Source organism: Vipera ursinii (genome assembly GCF_947247035.1).
Source record: "Vipera ursinii genome assembly, chromosome: 2".
Taxonomy (NCBI): domain Eukaryota; kingdom Metazoa; phylum Chordata; class Lepidosauria; order Squamata; family Viperidae; genus Vipera; species Vipera ursinii.
This window is the reverse complement of record NC_139513.1, coordinates 202,709,082-202,735,001: the sequence shown is the minus strand read 5'-3', so window position 1 is coordinate 202,735,001 and position 25,920 is coordinate 202,709,082. Positions and strand designations below refer to the sequence as shown.

The following is a 25,920-nucleotide window of genomic DNA, read 5'->3' as shown; positions in this document are numbered from 1 at the left end:
CCCCCGCACATGCGTGCTAGTCGTTTCCAACTCTAGGGGCCGGTGCTCATCTCTGTTTCAAAGCCGAAGAGCCATGGTCATGTGGCCGGCATGACTGGATGCCAAAGGCGCACAGAACGCTGTTACCTTCCCACCGTAGTGGTCCCTATTTTTCTACTTGCATTTTTACGTACTTTTGAACTGCCAGGTTGGTAGTAACAGGCGCTCACTCTGTTATGCGGCACTCGAGATTCAACCCGCCAAACTGCCAACCTTCTGATCGACAAGCTCAGCGTCCTAACCCACTGAGCCACCGCGTCCCTTCCTTCAAATCATTACAATAGTATTATTCAGCATGGCAAAGGAGAAAATTTCTTCCTTTTCTTATAATAATTTTACATGTGAATCAAATGCTCTAGTATGTGAATGCTTGTCAGTAATTGGGCAGTTTTGGGGGTACATCATATACAATCTTTTAAACAGTTTTTATTTTGTGATTTCTGTCATTTTGTCTGATTATTCCCTTGCATCAAATTTGTTTTTATATACTGGATTTATATTTTAGTTTTTCTGATTTTATATATATCATCTCAGCCTCCCAAAATTCTTTATTAGCAATTTGAATAATTTGCATATATATATATATATATATATATATATATATATATATATATATATATATATATATATATATATGGATCCTTGGTTTTTCGGGTTTTTCCCCGCGTAGAACTAAAGGTGTAGGTGCAACGTTTCGACGGAATCCCATCCATCATCATCAGGCTGGTGGCTTTAGCTTCCTTCTTCTGGGAGAAGCACATGCTTCTCCCAGAAGAAGGAAGCTAAAGCCACCAGCCTGATGATGATGGATGGGATTCCGTCGAAACGTTGCACCTACACCTTTAGTTCTACGCGGGGAAAAACCCGAAAAACCAAGGATCCACATACAGGCACCCGCGAAAACCTCAGAAAACACACACACACACACACACACACACACACACACACACATATATATATATATATATATATGTGTGTGTGTGTGTGTGTGTGTGTGTGTGTGTGTGTGTAAATTTTAAATTGCTAACAAAGAATTAAGGGAGACTGATATGCATTTCAAACTTATTAGTTTTCATCAGTCAGCCATACCCTTCTGAGATTTGAACCTGGGCTGATTACACATTAGGCAGTTGTTTTCACCTCTAAGCCACAGGATCTCTCTCGCTTTGTTAGCTGAGAAGCAAGGGGAGATATATATGTCAAATGCTTGTTAACTATTTTTAGATTACCTTGCTAGGCCCCAAACATGGGACCTAGCAGCGAGAGAGATTAAAAACTGAGCCTTGGTGGAGCAGTGGGCTAATGCCTCCTTAAGTAACACCAGCTGCCTGCAATTATTGCAGGTTCGCATCCCACCAGGCTCAAGTTTGACTCAGCCTTCCATCCTTCCGAGGTAGGTAAAATGAGGACCCAGATTGTTGGGGGCAATTAAGCTGACTTTGTAATAATGCCGCTTGGGGTGTGTGTGAAAGCCCTAATAAGCAGGCATATACATAGAATGAAGGCTACTGCTAAGCTTGTAAGCTGCCCTGAGTCTTCGGAGAAGGGCGGGATATAAATGGAATTAAAATAAAATATAAATAAATAAATAATATAAAGAATGAAAGATGTCAGAGCCTCCAACATCCAGTGTGGCCACTAATTAATAATAACAAGGATAACACCAACACCAACAACATGAAGGCTTATAGAAAGTTCACCTATGCTACCCCATTCATCCTGCCCTACAAAAAATATGTGTGGATCCTGAAATGGATTTGCTGCAGGTGAAAATCAGCAGTTTTGCCCATGGCTTTAGCTCAGGGATCCACGTGGACTTCAACTCCCAGAGTTCCTCAGCCAGGCACGCTGGCTGAGGAATTCTGGGAGTTGAAGTCCAGAAGTCATAAAAGGGCCAAGTTTGAAGAACCCCCCCCTGCTTTAGCCCATCAAAAACCTCTCTGAAGATAGATGGTAGTCAGTATTTTGCTGCTTAGTTTCCCATAGCTGGAATCAGCTTCTTAAGAGAGCTCTTCGGTTTTGAATGGATAAATGAGTAAGAAATGATGCTGGATTACAGTAAGGTATACTGTATAAGCCTGTTTGCTTAATGTTTCTGAAGCTGCTTTCTCGCCAGAGGTTTAGCCAGAAGGTAATTGGTCCTGGATGCCTTCCAGCAGTGCAGTTGTAACTCTTCAAGTGCGCACGTCAAGCTAAGCTCAAATACACCTCTCATACTGCTTGTTTCAGCCACCTCAGTTTGGAAAAGTGACAGGGAAGGAAATGCAGGCCAAGCTGTTTTCTGAGGGAAAACCATTTTCAAACATCTCTTTTTAATAAGAGATTCATATCAAATTGCTGCATTGATGGCTGATTTTAGCATAACAAAAGACTTATTAATATTATTCTACTAAATAAATGTTATATTAAACTAAATATTGGAATGTGGAGTACCCTTCATTTAGGATACCAGCTACCCCAATTTATTTTCCTTTACCCTCTTCTGGCTTCTTTCTTTTCCCATCTTAATTTCAAATATCACTGTCTCTAAACATGTTTATTTTTATGGACAATTCGCCTTCCCCTGCACTTAGTTTTTATGTTGTTTCATCTCATTGGGGTTTATTTTAATAATGCTGTAAAAATCTGAGTGCTAACAGTGTAGGAGTTTTCCACGCATGCTGATATACCCCTGTTTATCACAGCAGGTTGGGTGGGTGCCGTGATGAATTTGGATCTGGATATGGGCCCAATATCTAAAGATATTTCGAGAAGAATTTCCTCAGTTTGATTACAAATTGGCTTATTTATTCACTATTGATTTGTCTTGGAAGTTACTAGTTGTGGGAGCAACAGCTGCTGATCCCCAGTTGTGAAATGTGGGATAGGTTCCACGGTTTCTACATCATTTGTCTTCAGGATATGTTATTGGCAAAGGATTTTGCACCAGTGAATGTAATGTTTCAGGATGAGATTTGTTTACAGTTTAGATTTTGCTGACTTACTGTAACAACCTTAGCACTTGCATTTATACTAAATGTCAATTATCTAATTTTAGATCCTCATGATCTATGCAGACATTGAACAACACAGTTCTTCCACCAACTTGTCTACTCTAGGTACTCAGTGTGTGGCAGAGCATATGAAGAATTGATTTTACATGAAAATAATTGATTTAGCAATCTGAATAATCCTCAAATCTGAGGGAAAATTTTTCTGAAGGGAAACCATCAGAAATTATGAGTAGGTGGAGGATTATGGAAGGGCTCCTGGGAAAATTTTCTCCGGTACATTTATATTTTTCCCCATTTATAATGATTGATTGGCATATATAGAAACAGATATGTATACATTCCATTATGTCACATACAGAGGATTGGCATTCCAAGGGTTCAATAATAGGTTTGACTTACATCCTGGATAATTTAAATACCTATATTGTTGCAAGGAACGAGTCTAGACTAGCTTTACCTAGCCTGGCCATTTTGGGATAGCTGAATTACAACTATAATAATTAGATCGGGTTTAAAGCGGGCTCTGCCACATCGAACCACTGCTTTGTCCTAGCGCGCCTGGCTGACAAATACACTATCACACCAGGTGGCAAACTCTTTACTGCTTTCATCGATTTAAAGGCAGCGTTTGACTCAGTCCCTAGGGAACTGTTGTGGTCAAAATTGCTCAAAAGTTCCATCGACAGACGCCTCTTGTTCCTAATTAGATCCTTGTATAATCAGACCTCCAGCCAGGTCAGGTGCGGCTTGCAGGGAGAACTTTCAAATCCCATCCCGATTAAGAGCGGAGTTAGGCAGGGTTGTGTCCTGGCCCCTCTTTTGTTTAATTTATTCTTATCTGACTTGGCCTCTTACATTGGTCGTATTGAGTCCCATGCCCCAAAGCTGTCAAATACGAAGATTCCACTTCTCCTTTATGCTGACGATGCGGTCCTTCTATCACTATCAAGGCTCGGTCTGAAAAGATTTCTTTCTGCATTTGAGTCCTGCTGTGCCAAGAACCACTTGTCCATTAATTACGACAAATCCAAAGTATTGGTGTTCTCTAGAGCCCGGAAATTATACAACTGGGCTATCAATGGTAATGGTGTTAGGCAGGTCTTCCAGTTTAAGTATTTGGGTATTCAATTTCAGAATACCAGTGCTTGGACCAGACATCGAACCCAGGTGCTGAATTCGGCTTCCTGTAGCCATCAGCAGATTCTAAGATTTTTCTTTACCCAAGGAGGCCAGTTTATCCCTTCTGCTCTGCGTATATACAAAGCCAGAACCTTGGCCCAAACTCTTTACGGAATTCCCATATGGATATAGGGCTTCAAGGATTGTATTGAAAGAACCCAGGCTGTTTTTCTTAGGAAACTTTTGGGTCTCCCTCCCTGTGTTGGCTTTGCTCCGATGTACCTGGAACTGGGCATTCGATCAGTCGAATGCATGGCGTGGATCAACACCTTTAAATGGTGGTTTCGGGTGCTTTTTCGGCAGTCCCTGGTAGCTAGCTACCTCTCCCTGATGTTTGCTGACCCTCATACTTCTCGTTGGGAGAGGGAGCTGACGAAGAAATTCCACCTGCTAGCTTTTACGGGGGATGCCTTGGGAGATTATGGCCTCAAGGATGCCCAGTCTAGGGTAGTCCAACGGCTTGTGGACATAGATTTGCAAAATTTAAGAGCTAGAGCTAACAAAACCTGCTCCCCTCTGATCTTCAGCCAATCTAATAATTATGGACTGAGGATGGCTTCATACTTCTACACTCTAACCATCCCCAAATATAGAAGAGTCTTCTCCCTAGCCCGTTTCAATGTCGACGGGCGATTTAAGAGGCTCCCGATTAGCGAGCGTCTATGCCCCTGTGATAGGGCTGAGATTGAAACTGTGGAGCATGTCTTTTTATACTGCCCTATGTATAATGCAGGCAGAACTAAATTACTGTCTTTCCTTGAAATAGACCCTTCTGGTCCCAATGCTAGTAATTTGGTCTTATATTGTCTAGGGGATGGCTCCTCATACATCACTTCTCAGGTTTCTAAATTTCTTTTAAGAGCTGTAACTATTAGAGGAGAACGTTGCAATTCCCTTCAACCAAGGCTTCTGGTGTCCAATTGTCTATGATTTTACTTTCCCCATGTTTTTCTTTTGTTGTACTTGTACTTTGGTCTGTGACCGCAAATAAATCAATATATATAACTATAATAATTGACTATTCTTCCCAGAACGATATTTAGGATTTTGTGTGTCTATGTTATAAATACATATACATATACATATATGCATGCATATACATTACGAGGGCCTCCAAAATTATTTTTGAAAATAGACTCCAGTCAGACGGCTGCACAAAAGGAGAAAAATGTTTGCAAAGAAGGGCCTGAAAAATAACCGATAGTCTTGAAAACCACCAACAAAAGACCAAATACTGTTCAGAGCATGCTCACTATTTGGTTTTTCTTTATATAATAACTGCATAAGGGGGGGGGGGAAATCCCCCAACATTTGAAAAACTTATGAAAAATAAAGGATACATTGAAAAAATTTATGTAAGGTGTATTATAGACATTAATCTTTAGTACATATTTACATTTTGGGGAAAGTTGCATAGGAAAGTTCAGCTTAAGAAGGAAAATGTGTGGATTTTGGATATGGATATGGGCTGGAAAGAAACACTTCCCCATCACATCCCATTCCTTGCTTAGTGGACAGGAATGCTGTAAAATTACTCCTTCGTGAATTAACAGTCCAATTGTTTCCAAGGGCATCAGGAAGGCACCAAATTGGGAAAAGCTAGACCAAAAAGCAACACTGTGTTCACAGAAGCAAAATAAATAAATAAATAAATAAATAAATAAATAAATAAATAATAATAATAATAATAATAATAATAATAATAATAATAATAATACTTATGTCTACTTTTGTTTTCAGTTGCTTCGCCATATCAAGTATGGATGCTTAGTAATCTGTTTTCTCTCTTCTCTTCCAGGTCCAACTACTCATTGAAATCACTTGGCCATTGTTTATCTTCTTTATTCTGATGTCCGTGAGACTGTCTTATCCACCTTACGAACAACATGAATGTAAGTTTAAAAAAAACGCCTGTGTTCTTGGGCTTTGGTGAAGGAGAAGTAAGAAAGTGAGAGGCAGATTGCATAAGGACTCAATTGTTTCTGGCCTAGGAACATGGAAGAAAGCAGGGCTGAAAAAAAAGATTTGGGCCATCAGAGTGGTCTATATTTGACCTTCAGTTTTGCATGGGGCCATAACAGCTCAAGTCAGAGTTTTTATTGCAATTCATTTCTGATCTCAAGAAATGTCATTGCTAAAGAAGGGATTTGCCGCTGGCTTGACCACTATTAAGAATATAAAAACTCTTGCTAACGTAACCTTGAAGTTTTCCTTATAGCCCAGTGCTTAGTACAGGGGTCTTCAAACTTGGCCCTTTTATGACTTGTGGACTACAACTCCCAGAATTCCTCAGCCAGAGTACTTGGCTGAGGAATTCTGGGAGTTGAAGTCCACAAGTCATAAAAGGGCCAAGTTTGAAGACCCCTGGGCCTTAGTACAATGTGTATGAAGGATTCCATTCAGTTCCCACGATGATTCCTTACAGGAGTGGTTCTCAAACATTTTGGTCTCGGGATCTGTTTACATTCTTAAAAAGCACTGAAGACTTCAAAGAGCTTATGGTTTACATGGGTTATATCTATCAATATTCACTATAGTAGAAATTAAAACTGAGAAATTTTAAAATATTTATTTGTCTTTGCAGACCCCCTGAAAGGGTTTCAAAGACTCCTAGGATTCTCCAGACTGCACTTTGAGAACCACTACCTTAAAGTGATTTCCTTCACACCTTCACATATTATTTAAATGACAGAGCTGTGTTATTTACCTGTTACAATTTTGATGGATGTTTTTATTAACACAAACTGTTGGCAAATAATAAATTAATCTTACACAAGAGACAAATCCTAGACATAGAACAATATCAAATATTTAATTGCCCTTCTTAAACTCTTGTATATATGTATTCTGAGGTAAAACCCATTGACTTCAACAGGATTTATTCCCTGACATTAATATACATGCATGCATAAATACGTGATTGCTAGGTTGATATGTATAAAAAAAATGAAAGAATGGTACTCTGGGTTCAATAATCTGCACTGTGTATCAGAGACTAAAAGTGCCCATAATTTGTTGGGTAAGAATGCACTTAGCTCACGTCAAATTAACCAGTTTTTTAAGGACAGCTGAAAGATGTTTGAGAATGGGATTCGGTTCCTGAAATACAGAAACTGGTTAGCTCTACTGAAACAGGATTTCCTTTTTTCAAAAAATAGCAACCTTGTGGTATATTTCTCCATAATAATTCAAACTTCATTGGCTGATTATAGAGAGGCGATTTCATCACGGATAACTAGGCCTGATGAAATCTCTCTCACATAACTTTTAACGTTAGTATAGTAAGTTGATGAAAATGTCCAACTGAAGCCAGAAAAACCTAGGTTGAATTTCACCCTTAACCATGGAAATTCACTGTAAAATCAAATCTATCTTTATGGTCATAGACCAGCATAAAAAGGGGGGAATACAAACAATTAGTAATTTTAAAAACCAAACAAAATAATTGGCATTTTTACCGCACCTCTTTGCCCTTTCACAATGTGCCTATTTGCTGCATATATTATAAACTTATTTCTTGTTGTCACGTATTAGATGTGTTTGAAGACAAAGTTGGGGGGAGCATAATTTTAGGACGGGGAAGTTTTAAGGATGATGTCATGCAATGTCCTAAATATCTGTCCTCATATTTTTAGGTCATTTTCCAAACAAGGCCATGCCTTCAGCTGGAACATTGCCCTGGGTCCAGGGGATTATCTGTAATGCCAACAATCCTTGCTTTCGTTCCCCGACACCTGGAGAGACACCTGGCATTGTTGGCAATTTTAATGAATCTATGTGAGTATTGGCTATGTATTAAACTTTGGCCTGCCAATGTGAAGAAGACAGAACAACAATGCATTATCCAGGGGTACAGGCTGTTCTTTGCTGTACTGAAGGGAAACCTTTGTCCTTTAACACAAATGAAGAGCAGAAAGGGGATGTTTATTGGGGAAAGAGTGAATATTGTAAATAAGGAAAATGTAATGCAAGGCAAATCATTTATGCTGAAAGAAAGCAAGTTCACACCTACTTAAAATATCCTTTGCATGCCACAAAATGCCTCTACCATTGAGGACTACCAAGAAACTTTGGGGCCTATGTTGCCCTTTGCGTAGGGAGAGATGGCTGTTTATGCTTTGTCAGCCACTCTAGGTCAGGGCTTTTCAATGTTTTCACCCATTGTACCACTTTTAGGATATGGCAACATCTGAGTACCACCAGTCACCTGACAAGGTGTCAAAAACATGATGACCAAAAAAAAGAAAAGAAAAAAAAAGTGATGAAGTACAGGTAGTCCTCGACTTACAACAGTTCACTTAGTGACTGTTTGAAGTTACAGTGGCACTGAAAAAAGTGCCCCCCGAGCCACAGCCGAGCAGGACACCTGCCTGCCCGCCCGGCGGCGCTCTTCCTCCTGTCTGAGGTTTTCATCATTGTGAGCATTTCTGTTGAGGATTGGCAGCGGGGGTGGGGTGGGGGGGAGTTTGGTTTTTATTCCCCCCCCATCTGCTGGGTGGTTGCAGTAGGTTTTGGTCACTTCACATGACCCTGGGACACTGTGACCGTCATAAATATGAATCAGTTGCCAAGCATCTGAATGTAAATCACAAGATCCTGTGGATGCTGCAACATTCCAGCTGATAGGTGCTTCTTCTGGGCTCAGCAGAAGCACCAGGATCAGCCCCGAGCTCCAGCTGGAGCCTGGCGCTGATCCTGGCGCTTCCGCTGAGCCCTGACAGCCCTGCAGCTCCAGCCATCTCTCGCTCAGGCTTGTGCGGTACTGCCACTGGTTCAGCTCATTCCCTTCCCCCGCTACCACTTTTCTAGGATGGTCACGTACCACCTGCCAGGTGCCAATGTACCACAGGTGGTACCTGTACCACTAGTTGAAAAGCCCTGCTCTAGGTAGCCCAGATCAGGAAAGAGCCTTATCTGGTAAAGGCACCAGGCTAGGAAGTAGGAGACCATGAGTTCATATCCTGCCTTAATCATGAAAGCCATCTGGGTAAACTTGGGCAAGTTTCTCTCTCTCTCTTTCACCCCAACTCACCTCTCAGGATTGTTGTTGTTGTGGGGAAAAGAGGAGGAGGGAGGCATTTTGAATACCTTATCTGCCTTGAGTTATTTGTAAAAATAATGATGGCAGGACGAAAATTAATGCTACAGGAAGGCTGAAACTATTTTTATTGAGATGGACTACTATAACAACCATCTTGCAAGTCTGTGCCTCCTCCTCCTCCTTTGTATAGTTGAAGTGAATTAGGAAGCCGTCTGAGTCACGTCTGGATATTACCTCATTATTCTAAGAAATGTTTCAGCCTCTTGTGCTTAAGTGATGCTTCCTGTACATTTCCAACAAGGTTATCTCCCTTATTTTCTATTCCATAAGCTTGGTGGATATGGAAAGACCATTGCTTAATCAGAAAGACTTCAAAGAAGCTTTCTTCCCTGATATTCCTCCGGCAAATTCTTGCTTGTAGCTTCAAGAAGGCTATTCCCTCAACTCTACTTCATTGGTGAGCCTGGAGATAAGACACATTGCCTATCCTCTCTTAAGAAACTGAGGGAATGGCTCCATTCACATGACAAGCTGAACCACCAACTAGCCAATCATATCTCCTAGCTGGCTCAGGAATTCTGGGAGTTGAAGTCCATGAGTCATAAAAGAGCCGAGGTTGCCTACCCCTGTACTAGTAGTTTGCTTTGCAAAACCAAGCCAATTCAATTAACAGATGTCTCCATGTGCTCAGAAACAAAACTTAGAAACAATTTACAAACAAGTGCTTATGGGAATATAATAAGTGTTCACTTAGTAGAATAGTGCCCAATAATGCCAGACACAAAGTAAATGTGGATATAGAAATATTTTAGGATCCATTTGGGGGATATTTGAAGCCATCTCTCTAATAATTTTCTAATAATTTTCTCTTTTTTTTCTTCTCTCTTGCTCTTGCCTTCCTTTCTTTAGTGTCTACCGATTGTTCACTGACGCCAACCGCTTGCTAATGTATAGCCAGAAGGACACCAGCATCAAGGATGTACAGCAAATGTTGACAAAAGTGCGGAAACTTGGGAAATTTGCCTCAGGTAAGTGAACCAAAAAAGGAACATTGTGGGCTTTGCGAAGATTCTTGCCAATAAACTAGAACAGTGGCAGCTTTAAGACAGGGGTCGCTATCCAAATGCCTGCAAGCCAAATTTTCAGGAAGAAAATCTTTGCTTCATTCAATCTTTTTTGGGGGAGAGTGCATACAAAGTGCTGACAGGTAAATCACTTCCCATCCTTTTACTGATACTCTGTCCTGAAACAATCCCAAACATACTCCCCATGAAAATCAACGGAGCTTCCTTGTGATAAAATACGTGTTCCATCCTAATATGAAAGACGTCATTATAGTTCTTTTGCAAAGTTTTTTTTCCCCTTGGAATGTCCTTCGCTATTCCTGCTTCTATCCCATGATATTTGGAGGGGGTTGGGTGGGGGTGCATGCTTACGAGGAGTGTCTGTGGCTACCTTTTCTAGTATAGGAGCAGTAGGAAAAAAAAATCCACAAAAGTCTGATGGATGAGGAAGAAAAGCATCTCTCTTGCCAGCTGGTGACTCATTTAATTGTATGCATTTGATCTCCAACTGTTCCTGTCTATGCAAACATCTGGGCGGAACATTTTGCTGCTTTCATTACATCTGCTTTGTTCTTCTCCTCTGCTGCTTTCATTACATCTAGGTCAATCCCTCTGCTTACCTCTCCAAGCCCTCTTTTTTCCAGGGGAAGAATTCAGAAGCTGTTAGGAAATCTGGGAGTGGTAGGCCTCACTGGGAACTGAAAAGTATTTGGGAGTATGTGGAAGTATTTGGGAATACTGTGCCTACTTCTGGAGACCTCACTTTAAAAAAAAAAGATATTAATAAGATTAAACGACTCCGGAGACGAGCAACAAAAATGGTGCAAGGTCTGAGGGACAAATTTATCGGGAGAGATTGGAGAAACTGAATATGTATAGCCTGAAGGACAGAAAGGAAAGGGGAGACACATTTGAAATATAAAGGTGAATATGGTTCTGGAAGGCAGTATTAAGCAAAAATCAAGAACAGAGGGGCATAAACTCACGCTGACAGGAGGAAAGTTTAAAATTAATGTTAAAAATATGTACTTCCCAGAAAGAGTAATGGAAGCTTGGAATCAACTGCCAGTGGAGGTAAAGGGTCGTCGTTCATCAGTAACTGAGTTTAAACATGCTTGGGATAAACACATGTCCATCATGTAGCAAAAATTTAAAAAATAAACTCAAAGGGCAGACTCGATGGACCAACTAGGCCTTTTTCCGCAAAGGAAAATCACTCCTAAGAACCGCCTTAAAAAAGCAGTAGCTGCCTTCTGCGTTTTGGCAAAGAAATCTTTTCTCTCAAAACCTGAGTTTTCCCCACTGCTTCTCATTTTTTTCTCTGAGTTTTAAATTGAGGGTAATGTTTCTGTAGAATGACAACACAATCCTGAGGCAGCTGAAAGGAAATTTATCATCTGAAATTAGAATAGAGAGCCAATGCTGTGTGCATTTGTGGAGAGCTTTAGAGAGAGACAAGGCCAAAAGAAAGCAAATTTCCGGGCCTTCAATTTCCCTACAAACGCCGCATTCAAACAGTGATTGGAAAGGAAAAAGGCATTTATTTAAGTATGCGTTGCACTTTTCCATGGAGATTAAACCTATGGGGTGGAGGGTTTACAGTACAAGGTTTTACTAGGAGGACTGTACGCTTTCTCTGAGAGAGGGGCTTGTGAAAAAAGGTACCCCTTGACGCTGATTTTATTTGGCCAATATTACTCTGTGCTCATCTTAAAGCCGCTTTATATTGCATTTGTTGCAGCCTTGTGTGTTTCACGGCCTTCCCCTTTCTTTTGCCAAGCAGGCAGAGGCTTTTCATGACTGAGTGAGTGAGAGAGAGGGAGGCAGTAAGTAAATCATCGTGACGGTTTTCAGAGTGAAGAAAAAGGGACTTCAAATGCAGTTTTGTCACTTCAAGGGCTGGCACTCTGCAAACGATGGGTGTGCGAGCAACACTTTGAAAGCATGCGTCTGACTAACAGGAATGGGTGTGCCTGTGTAAAAAAGGGAGACTGTGTGAAAAATGCATTGTGGTGGGGAAGGGGGTGGGAAGGGAGACAAAATGACAATGAGCTTTTCCAACTGAACTGTCTTTCCTGGAAAAATTTCCAGGCATGAAAAGCCTTCACTGAGTTGGGCAAATGGCCAAAATAAGATAATAAATAACATTCGAAAACTGCGTCTTACATTTCAGTTGTCTTAGGTGCTTTATGAAGATAGTATCGTTGATATTTGTTATAACCTTCAGTACCAGGTCTCCAGGGATAGGGAGGCAGAAAGAAGGCTGAGAAATCATGACGTATCTCAGGCCACGTAATGGGCTTTTTAGTCAAGGCAAATTGCGCACTCTGATTTCTCAGCACTTATATAGCTGTTGACGTTCTGCTAAGAGTTAAATGCAGTACATCTCGTGACCTCAAAGTGACTTTGTCTGACGCTAATCCTGTAAAATGTATGCTGGCAATACATTTGGAGAAATCTGTATATCTTAAATAAGTAATTTGTAATGTGATATGCCTATTATTTGACGGATTCCATATTGTGGATATGGGTTGAGGCGGACAAAAGCCTGTTTGTCCTTTAAGTTACACTTAAATTATTTCAAGGAAAATGGGTGAGAAGCTCTTACAGCAGTAACCAACAATTTCTGGGCTCCATCTCTGGCAAGTTCACACACACACACACACACACACACAGAGAGAGAGAGAGAGAGAGAGAGAGAGAGAGAGAGACAGAGAGAGAGAGACAGAGAGAGAGAGACAGAGAGAGACAGAGAGAGAGAGACAGAGAGACAGAGAGAGAGAGACAGAGAGAGAGAGAGACAGAGAGAGAGAGAGAGACAGAGAGAGAGAGAGACAGAGAGAGAGAGACAGAGAGAGAGAGACAGAGAGAGACAGAGAGAGAGAGACAGAGAGAGACAGAGAGAGAGAGAGAGAGACAGAGAGAGAGAGAGCGAGAGCGAGAGAGCGCTACTTGGCAGTAATGAAAAGTATCTTTCAGGATTAGCCAACCAATTACTGAAGAGCACAAAGGAAGTCTTGAAAATCCTCATGGTGTTTCTGTTTCCTTGCATGGAACGGTAAAGAATGCTAATCCCTTTTACTAAGTTCCATGGGCTGTTGGCAAGGAGGTCCCTGAAAGGGGAAGATTGTCTGGGAACCCCAAAGTGCTGGAATTTCTGGGACTAGATGGAAACATGTTTTAAAGGGGAAGAAAAAAAACCCCCAAAGAAGATAGAGCAACAGGGACTGACTGCTAGGCGAAAGGGAAGGAGAACTGTCTGCTTGAAGCAAAGGCAGTTGATGTGGCAACCGGAATGCAATTTCCCCTATGCTTTATTTCTCTGAAAAAACAAAAACAACCAATTCTTAAAGAGAGTGCTGAGACCTTTGTAGATGAACTTTTCTTCCAATGGCAGTTTGCCTGCCTCAGTCCTCCTTTCACAGCCTTGTTTGTAAAGAATTTCCTGGCTTTCAGATGTACTAGGAAATTTTAGAGCAGTTCCTTACCATGAAAATGATTGATGTTCATCTGACTCCATTTTTGTATGAATATTTTTTTATTTTAATTTTAATTCCATTTATATCCCGCCCTTCTCCTTAGACTCAGGGCGGCTTACAAGCTGAGCAGTAGCCTTCATTCTATGTATATGCCTGCTTATTAGGGCTTTCACACACACACCCCAAGCGGCATTATTACAAAGTCAGCTTAATTGCCCCCAACAATCTGGATCCTCATTTTACCTACCTGGGAAGGATGGAAGGCTGAGTCAACCTTGAGCCTGGTGGGACTCGAACCTGCACTAATTGCAGGCAGCTGGTGTTACTTAAGGAGGCATTAGCCCACTGCTCCACCAAGGCTCTATATGCATCCTGGGCTCTGAAAGGACAGGACACAGGTACGATGAAGCCTAGGGGGTACCACCCTGTTGCTCCTCAAGTATTTTTCTTTCAACCACTATACAGTAAAGTAGGTCTGAATGAAATAATACAGGGAATTGCATTTTGCTAACCCCTGCGTGAAATTGAGATGTGATATTTTCTTTTGCTTTATTAAAAGAGAGAAGAAATGTCCATGCCTCTTACAGCAGGACATGGTTTCCCATTAGACAACCTTCCCAAGTTTAGTAAACTCCTGAAATGACAGTTGTTTTTTTAAAAAAAATTAAAATGTTTTTTAAAAATAAATAAATAAATAAAATGTTAGGAGTTATGCTTCTGGATGATTTGTGCAGCACCAGCTTGGGGAAGGTTATTGTGACCTTCCAATGAATGGTCCAATTCTTTGTGCAATGTTTTTTTTGCTTCATTAAACTAATTTTTTTAGCACCACTGCCCCAGCGATTCTCAAGCACTTAGCCATGTTAACTGCAGCTTTCTTCACTTGTGGCTCATTTATGACCTTTCTCGTGGCTCAGGTCAGGGTATGTATGTTATTTTCTGTCCCAAAATATGTAATTTGAGAAAGAGTTGGATGTGGTTGTCAGTACAGCTCTAATTTAAACTTAAAAAAACATTTACTTCTGCATTATCCTAGGTCTAGGAGAATAGGTAATGTATGATCCAAATTGGTTAACAAGGGTTCTTTTCACACAAGCCTGGAGTCCTAGTCTTTCAACAAAAGTGTTCTATGTTAATGCCGTATTGTCACCATTGAACAAGCGAACTGGTTTACTTCTAGCTCAGGAGGAATTTAAAAATCCCTGTTTTGAAACTTAGAACCTGTGGAACTTGGCACGTGTCGTTTATTCTTGGCTGTCTTTTATATGATCAGTCAATGCATGCTGCTTTGTCCTTCAGTAAACTACTGCCTTCATTTCTAGAAGGCAGGTATAATCTATCAGTACCAATTATTGTAATTATTATTCTTAAAACACTGAGCACAATTAGGACTCTTATTGTATCAATGTTTCTAATTGTCTGGATAACTATACTTTCACATCGTGGTTTCCTAAATTGAAACACAGGGAAATTACAAGTGGGTGGTTGGGTTAGATTAGGCCCCTAGAGAATTATGACATTGATTCTTAAATTGGATTTCTTTTTGAACTTAGAAAAAGCACCAGACATACTGAGTATAATCAACGGAAAACCCACACATTCACTTGGCTTCACACCTCCCATTATCCTAAGATGCTTATTTTGGAGTTGTACTTTGTAAAGTCCTGGTTCATGACATGAGGAACTCAGCAAGCTGTAGCTAAATCAACACACCACAGTTTAGAAAAACATGTGAATGAGATCAAATACAGTCTAATTATAGGATGGATGATCTCTTTCTGCAGTGGGAAAATTTTCAAATTGCTGAAAGAAATTGCACACAGTTCTTTGGATGGTAGATTACAGTCAGAGGATAGGATGTTTGTGGATCTTCTTCGATTAAGGATCAAGTGCCTATGATTAAGCATCAAGTGCCTTGTTTCTGAAGCAGGTCATAGAGAACTGCTAATTTCAAACAGAAATTTGCATATGCCCCTTCCCAACAATTTAATTTTTGTAGAATTCCAAAACAAGAATTCCAGAGCTTTCCCCCTTAACCATTCATATGTATTGCTGTGTTTCAGTGGGGTCACTATGTTTATTATCTCACAACAGTTCTTACCTCTTGGGTCTAGATATTCCTTGCAAGTCTCAGAGCCAAGTGTTTGTATATTATCTATCAGCTTATGTTTCCATTCACTAAATTCATTTCTGGCAGACAGGTATAAATCATAGATCATAGAGTGTAACACTAATTGGTTCAAATGCAGAGATTAGTAAACATGCTGACAATACAGCATTAAAAAAGGAGCCTCTGGTGTTTTATCACGTCAAGCCATGAAGTCTACAAATTATTTTTCTTTTTTTTATTAAAAAGTTTTATAAAAATTACAATACAAACCCACCCCCAACCCACCCCCCCTCCCCCTCCCCCACTTCCCAGAACTGAATACAGGGTTACATAAATAACAATCAAAATCACGCACTTTATCTCCCCTTTAACATGAACACAAACAAGATAAAAATAAACATAATAATAATAAGAACATAAAAACAAGATAATATCCATATTATTAAACAATACTAATAACAATAAAATATAATAAAAACTAATAAAAATACCATAAAAACATACTAATATTAATAATACCATTCTATAGTTCATTCATAAGGTAGATGAAACTTTTTAGTCCCATATTTGTTCTGAATATCATCTATCCATCTTCTCCAGACTGAAATGTACCTTTCTTGTGAATGATCCTTTACAAATTATTTTTCTTAAGTACCTCAAAGACCAAGGCTTTTCACCCTTCCCTTAGAAATGGATATTTCTTACATTTGCATTTTGCTGCCTTATTTCCTGTAACCCGGGTGTCAATTCATACAGTTTTTTTTCATTTTGTGGTGATTTATGATTCATTAATATAGCCATGCTGCCATAATCCGAAATTGCCAGTTACCTGTTGCACTCTCAAGTGACAACCAGCCAAGAGTGAGACTTGTGTCAGGATATAAGAGGCTGGGCTATTATAGCTTCTTAAACCAATGTAACAACTATTAAGTTACAGAATTCTTTGAGGGCCCAGGATAGAGCAATATTGCCTTACCTGACTGACTTGACAGTGGCTAAGCGAAGATATTTTCATCACACTTTGTTTATAAAGCTAACCCACAATAAGAAAGGTCCTACCTCCTGTCGAATGAGAAGCAAATTAAGAGGACGTACTGTCTTCTAATCCTGTGCGAGCATATCTTTGAAATTTGGTGGCAAGATGCCCAAAATTAAGCTTCTTGAGTTTAAACCCAAGGAAATAGCAAATAGAGGGCTGGTCAAGAAAATTTGGGTAGTCGCCATTTTTATGCCAAAATGTTGAGCTCTTAAGGCAGGCTGAAATCCAGGGATTGCAACAGTTTGTCTTTCAGGTGACTCGCCTGTAAGATTTCCCACAAATCACAAGAAAGGATTTGCTTCTTCTTGTGCCCGGTGTTGCAATTTCCAGCAGCTGGCAAAAAATTGGGGCAGGGACAGCTTTCAGCTTTCTGCTTTCTGATCTCTCGAACATCGCCCTGCCTTGATTTGGTGAGTGCAACCAGCAGAATCCCACTGGACTGTTGAGGCCAATGCAGAAGCTTCATGCATGGTTAATATTTACTCTGTAAGTGCCAAGCTCTGCTTGCCTGAGCCACGGGGCAATGCCCTCTGCCAATGCTCTTGAATCCTTAGCCTCGGTCTCAGTCTGTTTATGCCTTTGGTCCAGCTCCAGTAGTCGTTGATTTTGGATACTTTGGAATACTGGATGGGCTCCAGGTCTGGATTTAAATACAGCTGGCCATGACTGCTATTTGCTTAGATTAAACAGGTCTTCCAGTGACTGGTATCAGCTTTCTTGAAGTTGGTTTTAAATGAAATTTGTGTGTTCAATTAATATTACAGTACAGGTAGCCCTCGATTTTATAACAGTTCCATTTATTGACGGTTCGAAGTTATAATAGCACTGGGAAAAAGTGACTCATTGACCGTTTTTCACACTTATGACCATTGCGGCATCCCGCAAATTCAGACCAACTTGGCAACTTGTTCATATTTATGTCATTTGCAGTGTCCCAGGATCATGGGACCTTCTGACAAAGTCAGTGGGGAAGCCAGATTCACTTAGTCGTGTTATTAACAACTGCAGTGATTCACTTAACAACTGTGCCAAGAAAGGTTGTAAAATGGGGCAAAACTCACTTAATTGTCTCACTTAGCAACAGAAATTTTGGGCTCAACTGTGACCGTAAGTCAAGGACTACTGGTACATCAGCAAATTCTCTGATATATGTGGAACCCTACAAAATGCCAACCTGAATGTTGCTTGAATTGGGAATGTGTATTTGCCACATATGTACACTGATGTTCAGTTCTGCAAGGATGGGAAAGGTGTCCAATGGTTATTTTAATCTGTCTTAGGGTACTTAACAGGGGAACTCTGCCCTAATTAAATAAAAGCTGTTCTATATATTTGACCACATTCGAGACATTCTCAGCTAGTGAGAATACCTAGAAGATTTTGTAAAAACTTAGGAATCCTACTTGGTTAACAGGTAGATAGTTTAGTTACAAGGAATGTCAGGGCTGTAGACTTGAGCAATAACTTGAGAAGAAGGCAGTGGCAAATTTCTTCTGTAGAGGTGGATTAAAATTTTAAAGAAAATTGTAAAAGAGGGAGACTTCCCTGTCTGTAAATATCTCTGGCCATATTATCATCTCTAGTCAAATTGGGATTGTGATGGTAAAACTTCAGCTCTGGAAAAACAAGTGGGTTGAATGGTACAAAGTCAAAAGATATTTTCTTCAGCTTGTACTTAAGAGCCATCATTTCTATTTTTCCCAACATCTGTCCTGGCTGACCTTGGAGATTTCACATCAGGTATCTCTTATCAGAACTTGCACAATCGCTGATGCATCTATTTCTTACTTTTATGAAGATGTGGGCAGTGTATTTCTCACCTGGAATAAACCTTTACCTTCACTATGAAAGGTTATTATGCAGAAAACAGACCCAGACCATACATTGGGAGTGTGTTGCTTTATTTACTGAGAATTGAAAGTAAATATTTGATTAGCATATAAAAAACAAGACATTCAGGCTTATAAGGTAACCTCTAGCTTGTATAACTTTTTAAATTATTTTATTGGCATGAATGCATGCTGGCGCGTTGCATGCATCCAAATTAATTCGTAAGATAATATTCTCTAGAAGTAGTCTCCCAAATATATTAGAATACATCTCCTGCCATCCTGTACAGAATAAAGAAGATGACCTCGATGGAAACTTGCTGATTTTTTATTTTATTTTACTGCGAGCGACTCCCTAGTCCTAGTGTAAAGTCCAATTCTTGTGGTAGAAGCAACTAGGAGTAAACTGCACACAGTAGGAGAACTGTTACCCCCTCCCCTTCTCTGCCTGGGTGAGAACTACTACTACAACCTATTTCCAGCAAAGCCAACTTCCTTATCATTATAGAGCCATTCTCCTGTCAAAGCTCATAAACTTTCTGAATTCAAGCAGATGATCAAGAGTGCTGAACTAGAGGCTTAGCCTGTTCTGGCCAGATAACCCCCCAAACTGTGTCAGGATATATTGGAGCTCCTGATAATACTATTGGAGGGAGGGGGGGAGAGAGATTTCTTGTTATGCCACCCATTCATTTTCTTTCCATTTTTAGCCAAGCTTGCTCCTCTTTGCATTTAAAATGGAACTACCACAAAGGTTGGTAGAAATGTTTTTTTTTTGCCAAGCCCCTGTAATTTGCCACAGCATCTTGGTTGTCAGCAAAACTTTTGTTTTGTTCCCTATCAAAGGTGATTCTTTTGTACACCGCCCTGAGTCCTTCGGGAGAAGGGCGGTATAAAAATATAATAAATAATATAATAAAATAATAAAAAATAATAAAATAATAAAATAATAAATAATAAAATAATAAATAATAAAATAATAAAAAAATAAAAAATAAAAATTATGCAATACTTTTTATGATCAACTTGTAGCTTTTCTAGAAGAAAAAAAATATTGACAAGATCAGCACCCTTCAGAAGGGTGTATGCATTTAAGAAAGCCACTTTTTAATTACCCTGTCTGCAGATCTATATTTGGAAACCAAAGCAGGGCTTGATATTCATGCCACACAGTGTAAAATATGGAGAACAACATTCTGGAATATATGGGGAAGGTGGAAAACCATAATGTCTATCTTTGCCATCAGTTTAGCAGTGCCTCTGCTGCTAACAATGAGAAACCCACAGTGGCCAGCAAATATCTGAGGAGTTTTAAACAGCTTGGTGGCTTCTATCATGACATTCAGGCTAATAGTTTCAAGACTTAATAAAGCACCACAGCGTTCATTTAGTATTAATTAGGGAGATAAGATGACCACACAGTCATGTTTTCATGTTTGATCAATTCTACCCCCTTTTAGAGAAAGAATAAAGCTAAGAGCATAATTAAAATGCTTGTGATCCTCCCAAAATACAGATTTGTCCAATAAAGTTTAGGATGCTGTTGAACACACCAATCTGGGTTCCTCCAGATACGTGGAACTTCAAGTTGCACAATCCCCAGTCTATCTAGCCATGTCATCTATTCATCCATTGGAGAGCACCAAACCAGGGGCATAAAATGTTAACCTACAATGAAGATATTTATTTACAGTATCTATCTATCTATCTATCTATCTATCTATCTATCTATCTATCTATCTATCTATCTATCTATCTATCTATCATCTATCCATCCATCCATCCATCCATCCATCCATCCTCCATCCATCCCTGCAATAACTTTGTGAGTTGGTTAGACTGTAGAAGTGCTTGGTTCATAGTCATCCTCTGAGCCTTTGTGGTTGAAAGGGAAGTACTGCCCAAGTCTCTCCACTCCTAATATAACACTCAACTGCTTCACCCATGTTGGCTCTTATAAGACTTCTAGAGAAGGGATATCCATCCTTGGCAATTTTAAAATGTGTGAACTTTAACTCCCAGAATTCCCAAGTCACCTGTGCTGGGGAAGTTGCCACAGTTGGATTCTCCTTATTTAGAGCATTGCACTATCCCCAAAATGTTTCAGTTATTACTGCACATCACCTGCTGTGCACAAAACTGATTGGTACTTAGGACTGCCCCCGACCTCCGTTCATTCCGCCGGGACCTGAAGACCTGGCTCTTCGAGCTCTCTGGCCTAGGCTGAGAATTTTAATTTTAATAAAACTGGGGTTTTATTTGTTCAGGGATGGATATAATTTTTTTAATTGTTTTTAACTTTTGTATTTTTGTTTTTAATCACCCTGTAAACCGCCCTGAGTCCTTCGGGAAAGGACGGTATATAAATGTAATAATAATAATAATAATATATCTGAAAATTCACAGGATTTACAGCAGTGTTTTTTCAGCCTTAGCAACTTTATGATGTAACTTCACATTTTAACAAGAATTCCCCAGTAATGGAAAGCAGCTGACTCTGAGTCAAGAGCTTGGCACAAGAGAAATTATGAGTATGTACGTCTTTGAACTAGAGTTCAAATAATTGTTTCTGTTACTTATGCTAGTTAAATTGTTCTACTCGTTTCCCAGCCCCTCTGAGTAGTCTTTTGTGTCTACACTGGGGGTGCTGTGACATTTGAAAATATAAGAATGACTCAATTATCTAGCATAAGTTGTTTTCATTCAGTTGCAACATAAATCCATTTCTCAAATGCAATGGCTTAGTTGTTAAAGATGCTGTATTTGTCAGCTGGAAAGCTGACAGCTGGGTTGAAAACCCAAGCGCTGCACAACGGAGTTCCCTTGACTTGCCCGAGTTCAAAAGCATGCAAAGCATGCAAATGCGAGGAGATAAATAGGTACCACTGCATTTTTTTAATCCCATTTATATCCCGCCCTTCTCCGAAGACTCAGGGCGGCTTACAATCTAAAGCACAAATCAATGTGCTTAGCAATAGCAGTTGCATGGTGATAGCATTCTGTGCGCCTCAGCAGATAGTCACGCTGGCCACACAACCAGGAAATGTCTTTGGACATTTGGACATACATAAGTGTATGTATGTATGTATGTATGTATGTATGTATACCAATGAAGGAGAATATTTGTAGCTCAGGGTTGAAATGAGGGGTCCTTGGTGCTCTCTCAGCTTGCTTGTTTTCTTGCAGATGTTTCATTACCCTAACTAGGCAACATTATCAGTGCTCGTCTGTCTGTCTGTCTCTATCTATCTGTCTGTCTGTCTGTCTGTCTGTCTATCTATCCTGTTTCCCCCAAATAAGACCAGATCTTTTATTAATTTTTCCTCCAAAAGACGCATTACGAGTTTCTTTTTCTGGTTAGGTCTTATTTTGGGGAAAATACAGTACTAAATGCATCTGTCTGGCTTACGATCTTAACTGGGGGTTAGTTTTGGGGTGGGGTGAATAAAGAAAAGAAAAAGAGAAAAGGAAAAAGGGGCAGAAAGAAAAGGAAAAAAACCAGAAGAAACTTTCATTTTCCCTTGCAGCAAATACATGTATGATTACAAGGGTATCTCTTACTCAAAAGGACCCACCCTTGTAAGTGCATTTTTTTTTCTTCATTTCATGCAAAAAGTCGAGGGGTTTCCAGTCATCCATAAATGTAGATGTTGTCTTTTTTGTTTAATCAAGACAGTCAATTTAACCATCTTTGCAAATTCCATCACCTTCGCCAACCATTCCTCTGTTGTGTTGAGCCTTTCCACTTTTTGAGTATACAATAATATCACTGCTGTTGTCATATATAAAAACAGAAGTCCATATCTAATATTTTCTAACTTTATTTTAATTGCCGGAAAGATTTAAAAGACATTTCCTTTTTCACCCAAAGTTCGGGAAAGTTTGCAACTAACTGCAGTGTCAGGATCAAAGCACCGTATCATTAAAAACAGGAATAATTAATTCCACCTCTATGTTGCGGTAAAAAAGATCTATTTAAAAATGGCCTTTTGTGGCTTGCTAAAGAGTCATAAATAAACATTGTCCTTGCTGGGAATCGGTTTATCTTATTTCCTGTCAAAGCACTTAACAGTCTGGGCTTGCTTTATGATTGGAAGCATCTTTAACCCCAAGCTGAATTTTGCTCTTATATCTAATAAGTCCTACCAGACTATGACCGTTGCTGGTACCTTGCATAATTATCTTTTTTTGCAACTCAGTAATCTTAACTACTTCTGCCATAATCCCTCTAGATTGTTGGCTGACTAGCTTTCCTTCTGTATTTTTCATCTTTTATGTAAAATTAGGCCAAAGGCTGAGCGAGTTAAACATTCTATATTACAGATATTTGGTAGCAAAACAGTTGCATTCAGAAAGTCTACAGGCTAAATAGGAAGGGTGTAGTCCTTTTCCTCTGTTATTCCCTGGCAATATACTACTGATTGATGTGCTTACTCATCTCGTTTCTTAATTTTTCCTTTTGCTACAGGCCTGCTACAGGACCAAGGTTATAACTCGCTTTAGTCACCGTTTGCTAGTTGATGTGATGTGCTAAATTATTATTTAATCATGATCATAAGCAATGAATAGATTTGAAGGATTTACCATCTCTAAACCATAAGCCATGTTTACAAATCACACGTTTGGGTTCAGATAACACACACAAACCCATAGCCAACATTAAAGGAGCCCTGGTGGCGCAGTGGTAAGAATGCAGTATTATAGCGAAATCTACCCACAGCCTGACATTCAATCCTGATGGGGCTCGAGGTTGACTCATCCTTCTGAGGGTCGGTAAAGTAAGGACCCAGATTGTTGGAGGCAATATGCTGACATTGTCAACTACCCAGAAAGTGCGGTGGCCTAAGTTCGGTGGCTACAAAAATCTATTGTACGACTTAGATTGATACATATTGACCTAGATTTCCATTTGCATAATCAAGACTAGTGTTTCCACAACCACCCGTCTCGTTTCTCTCTTGTTTCTCTCCTTCTAATGCTGCTTAATCTATTTCATATCAGTTTTAGTATGAAGTTATCCATTGTCTCGTTCTTTGGTCCTCATTGCAAGGTGTTTACTTCAAATGGCTTCTGATTTTTAATATGAATTTGGTGCAGGCACCCATTGCAAATTCATGGTTAGGCAAATGGGATGTAGCCTCACTTTTATGGACCAAAAGAAGGCCAAAAAAAAAAATTGGAGCCAACAAGCAACACAACTTCACAATAAAGGGAGGAAAGAAGATCAACCCCTACATGCTAAAATCTAAAATAGCACTCCTGTGAATTTGTATAAAATGTTATGGACGTTTGGATATCCTCCAGGAGGCAGATCTAAATGCTCCTCTCCTTAGCTATATATATTAATTTGTAATGACTAAACATATTCATAATTGAAAACTAAACCAATATTTTAAAACTATTTGTATACTATTTCAAGCTTTGTGATGTCTTCAAGCTCTTTGATTTCTTCTCCATTGAAAAGATACATGTATTCCTGTTTGAAGTTGATTTCCTTCTTGTAAAATGCAGCCCCTTCTGGCCATCCACCTAACCCTCCCATAACTTATAGTAGCAGAACTGATTTATGTACAGTATTGTCTACCCGAGAGCTATGAATACTGAACATTAAACAGTGATGCATGCAACCTATTATGTTTATTGATGCTATCAGTTATATCTGTGGCTTTAAATTTCATTTCTGGATAAGAGGGCACCCAGGATGGGAGTGAGGCTTTGTGTGGAATGTATGTGGGCAGAAGATTTATCAAGTCACAAATTTGAAAACGATAAACTTTCCTTAGGGCTTAGTCAATTTGGAGTTTCTCTTCTAAGCCTTGGCAAGAAAAATCTGTAACAATGCTAGCTGTAAAGTTGCTAGAGGTTTCTCCATGTTCTCCTAGGCAGAGAATGGCTGTCTACCATTGTCCACATTTTGATAATAGGTCGGATTATTACATGGGGTTATTTCTAACTAAAATTCACAATAGGGTGCTTACCTTTCAAATCCTGCAAGATTTATAACACAAGGCTTCTGAAAGAATGTTTGTGTCTATATCAACCTAATTTAGCTTGAGATCTTCTTTAAAGCTAATCTTCTCGGTGCGTTTAACATCTCAGACGGGCAGTATCCAGAATCCATGTTTTCTGTGGTGGTGCCTCATTTTTAAAATAATTCCCTACCTGGGATAAGTGCTATTAGCTAAGATGATTTTGTCTTTTTATTTTAATGAATGTTTAGCTAGGTCTTTCCCGGGTTTTCCTTTCATTTTGGAAGCTTTGCCAAATATGTATATCAGAATCAGGAATCTGTTTATAAGAAACAGGATGTGCTGGAATGGAGCACACTTTGATCTCAATTGTTTTGGGGAACACAGCGACCTCTTTGTATCAACCTGTTTGGCAGCTGCCTCCAACCACACAACATTTTTGCAGTTTTCTTTAGCAAGATTTATTATGTTGAAAGGGACGGGGGATTTGAGCAATTGAACTGTTTCCAGTTAGAACCAATTTATCCCCAAAATGTTATGGTGAAATAGTAGAGGATTCACCATCTCCATCAAATTAATAAGCTCCATGTCTTTTGTATACATGCACGATGTCAAAAAAAATCGAGTTTGCATTGCATGGGTGTAATGCTGCTGTAATTTTCCTCTCCCTTGCCCCTTCCTGCATGGATGTCATTGGGATGGAAATTTTTTAAAGGATTTTTTTTTCTATCAGCTTTCTTGTGATCTGGAGAGGAAGTTGGGGTTTTTTTTTACCGATAGCAGAGAAGCTTGCAGTTGGGTGTTTACACAACAGTCTCCTGAATAGTATCGGCATGGGAACTAACTGTTACATCTTGTTTGTAGTGGTGCGAGGATGCCGCAGGACTAAAATTAAACTTATTTTAGAGATCCATAATTGGGTTGCCCCTCCCATTAAAGTTGTGGGAGAGAGAGACAGTCCACTGCCTCCGAGCATGTGGGTGGGGATAATAGGAATTGGAGTCCCGAACATCTGGAGGGTAGCAAATGGCCTATCTGTTTTTTTGCTATGACATCACAATATTTCTTTTTAACTTGCTTTCCAAATGTCTTCTTTCCCTTCCTCTTCTTCTTTCTCTGGTCAAATTGACTCGAGACTATGACAAATGGCTCTAAAAGGCTTTTCAGCCTCAAGTAAC

The 25,920-nt window shown here is 39.6% G+C and overlaps 1 protein-coding gene across 2 annotated transcripts in view; it reads left to right on the top strand.

Annotated features, from left to right (window-relative positions):
- The window catches only part of ABCA1 (ATP binding cassette subfamily A member 1), a 119,344-nt gene that overhangs the window by 28,874 nt on the left and 64,550 nt on the right, over positions 1-25,920 (top strand). For both annotated transcript variants that reach the window (XM_083357183.1, XM_083357184.1), the window contains exons 3-5: positions 6,010-6,103; positions 7,847-7,988; positions 10,162-10,280. In XM_083357183.1, coding sequence (XP_083213309.1) covers positions 6,010-6,103; positions 7,847-7,988; positions 10,162-10,280 — 355 coding nt within the window. The remainder of the gene's footprint in view (positions 1-6,009; positions 6,104-7,846; positions 7,989-10,161; positions 10,281-25,920) is intronic.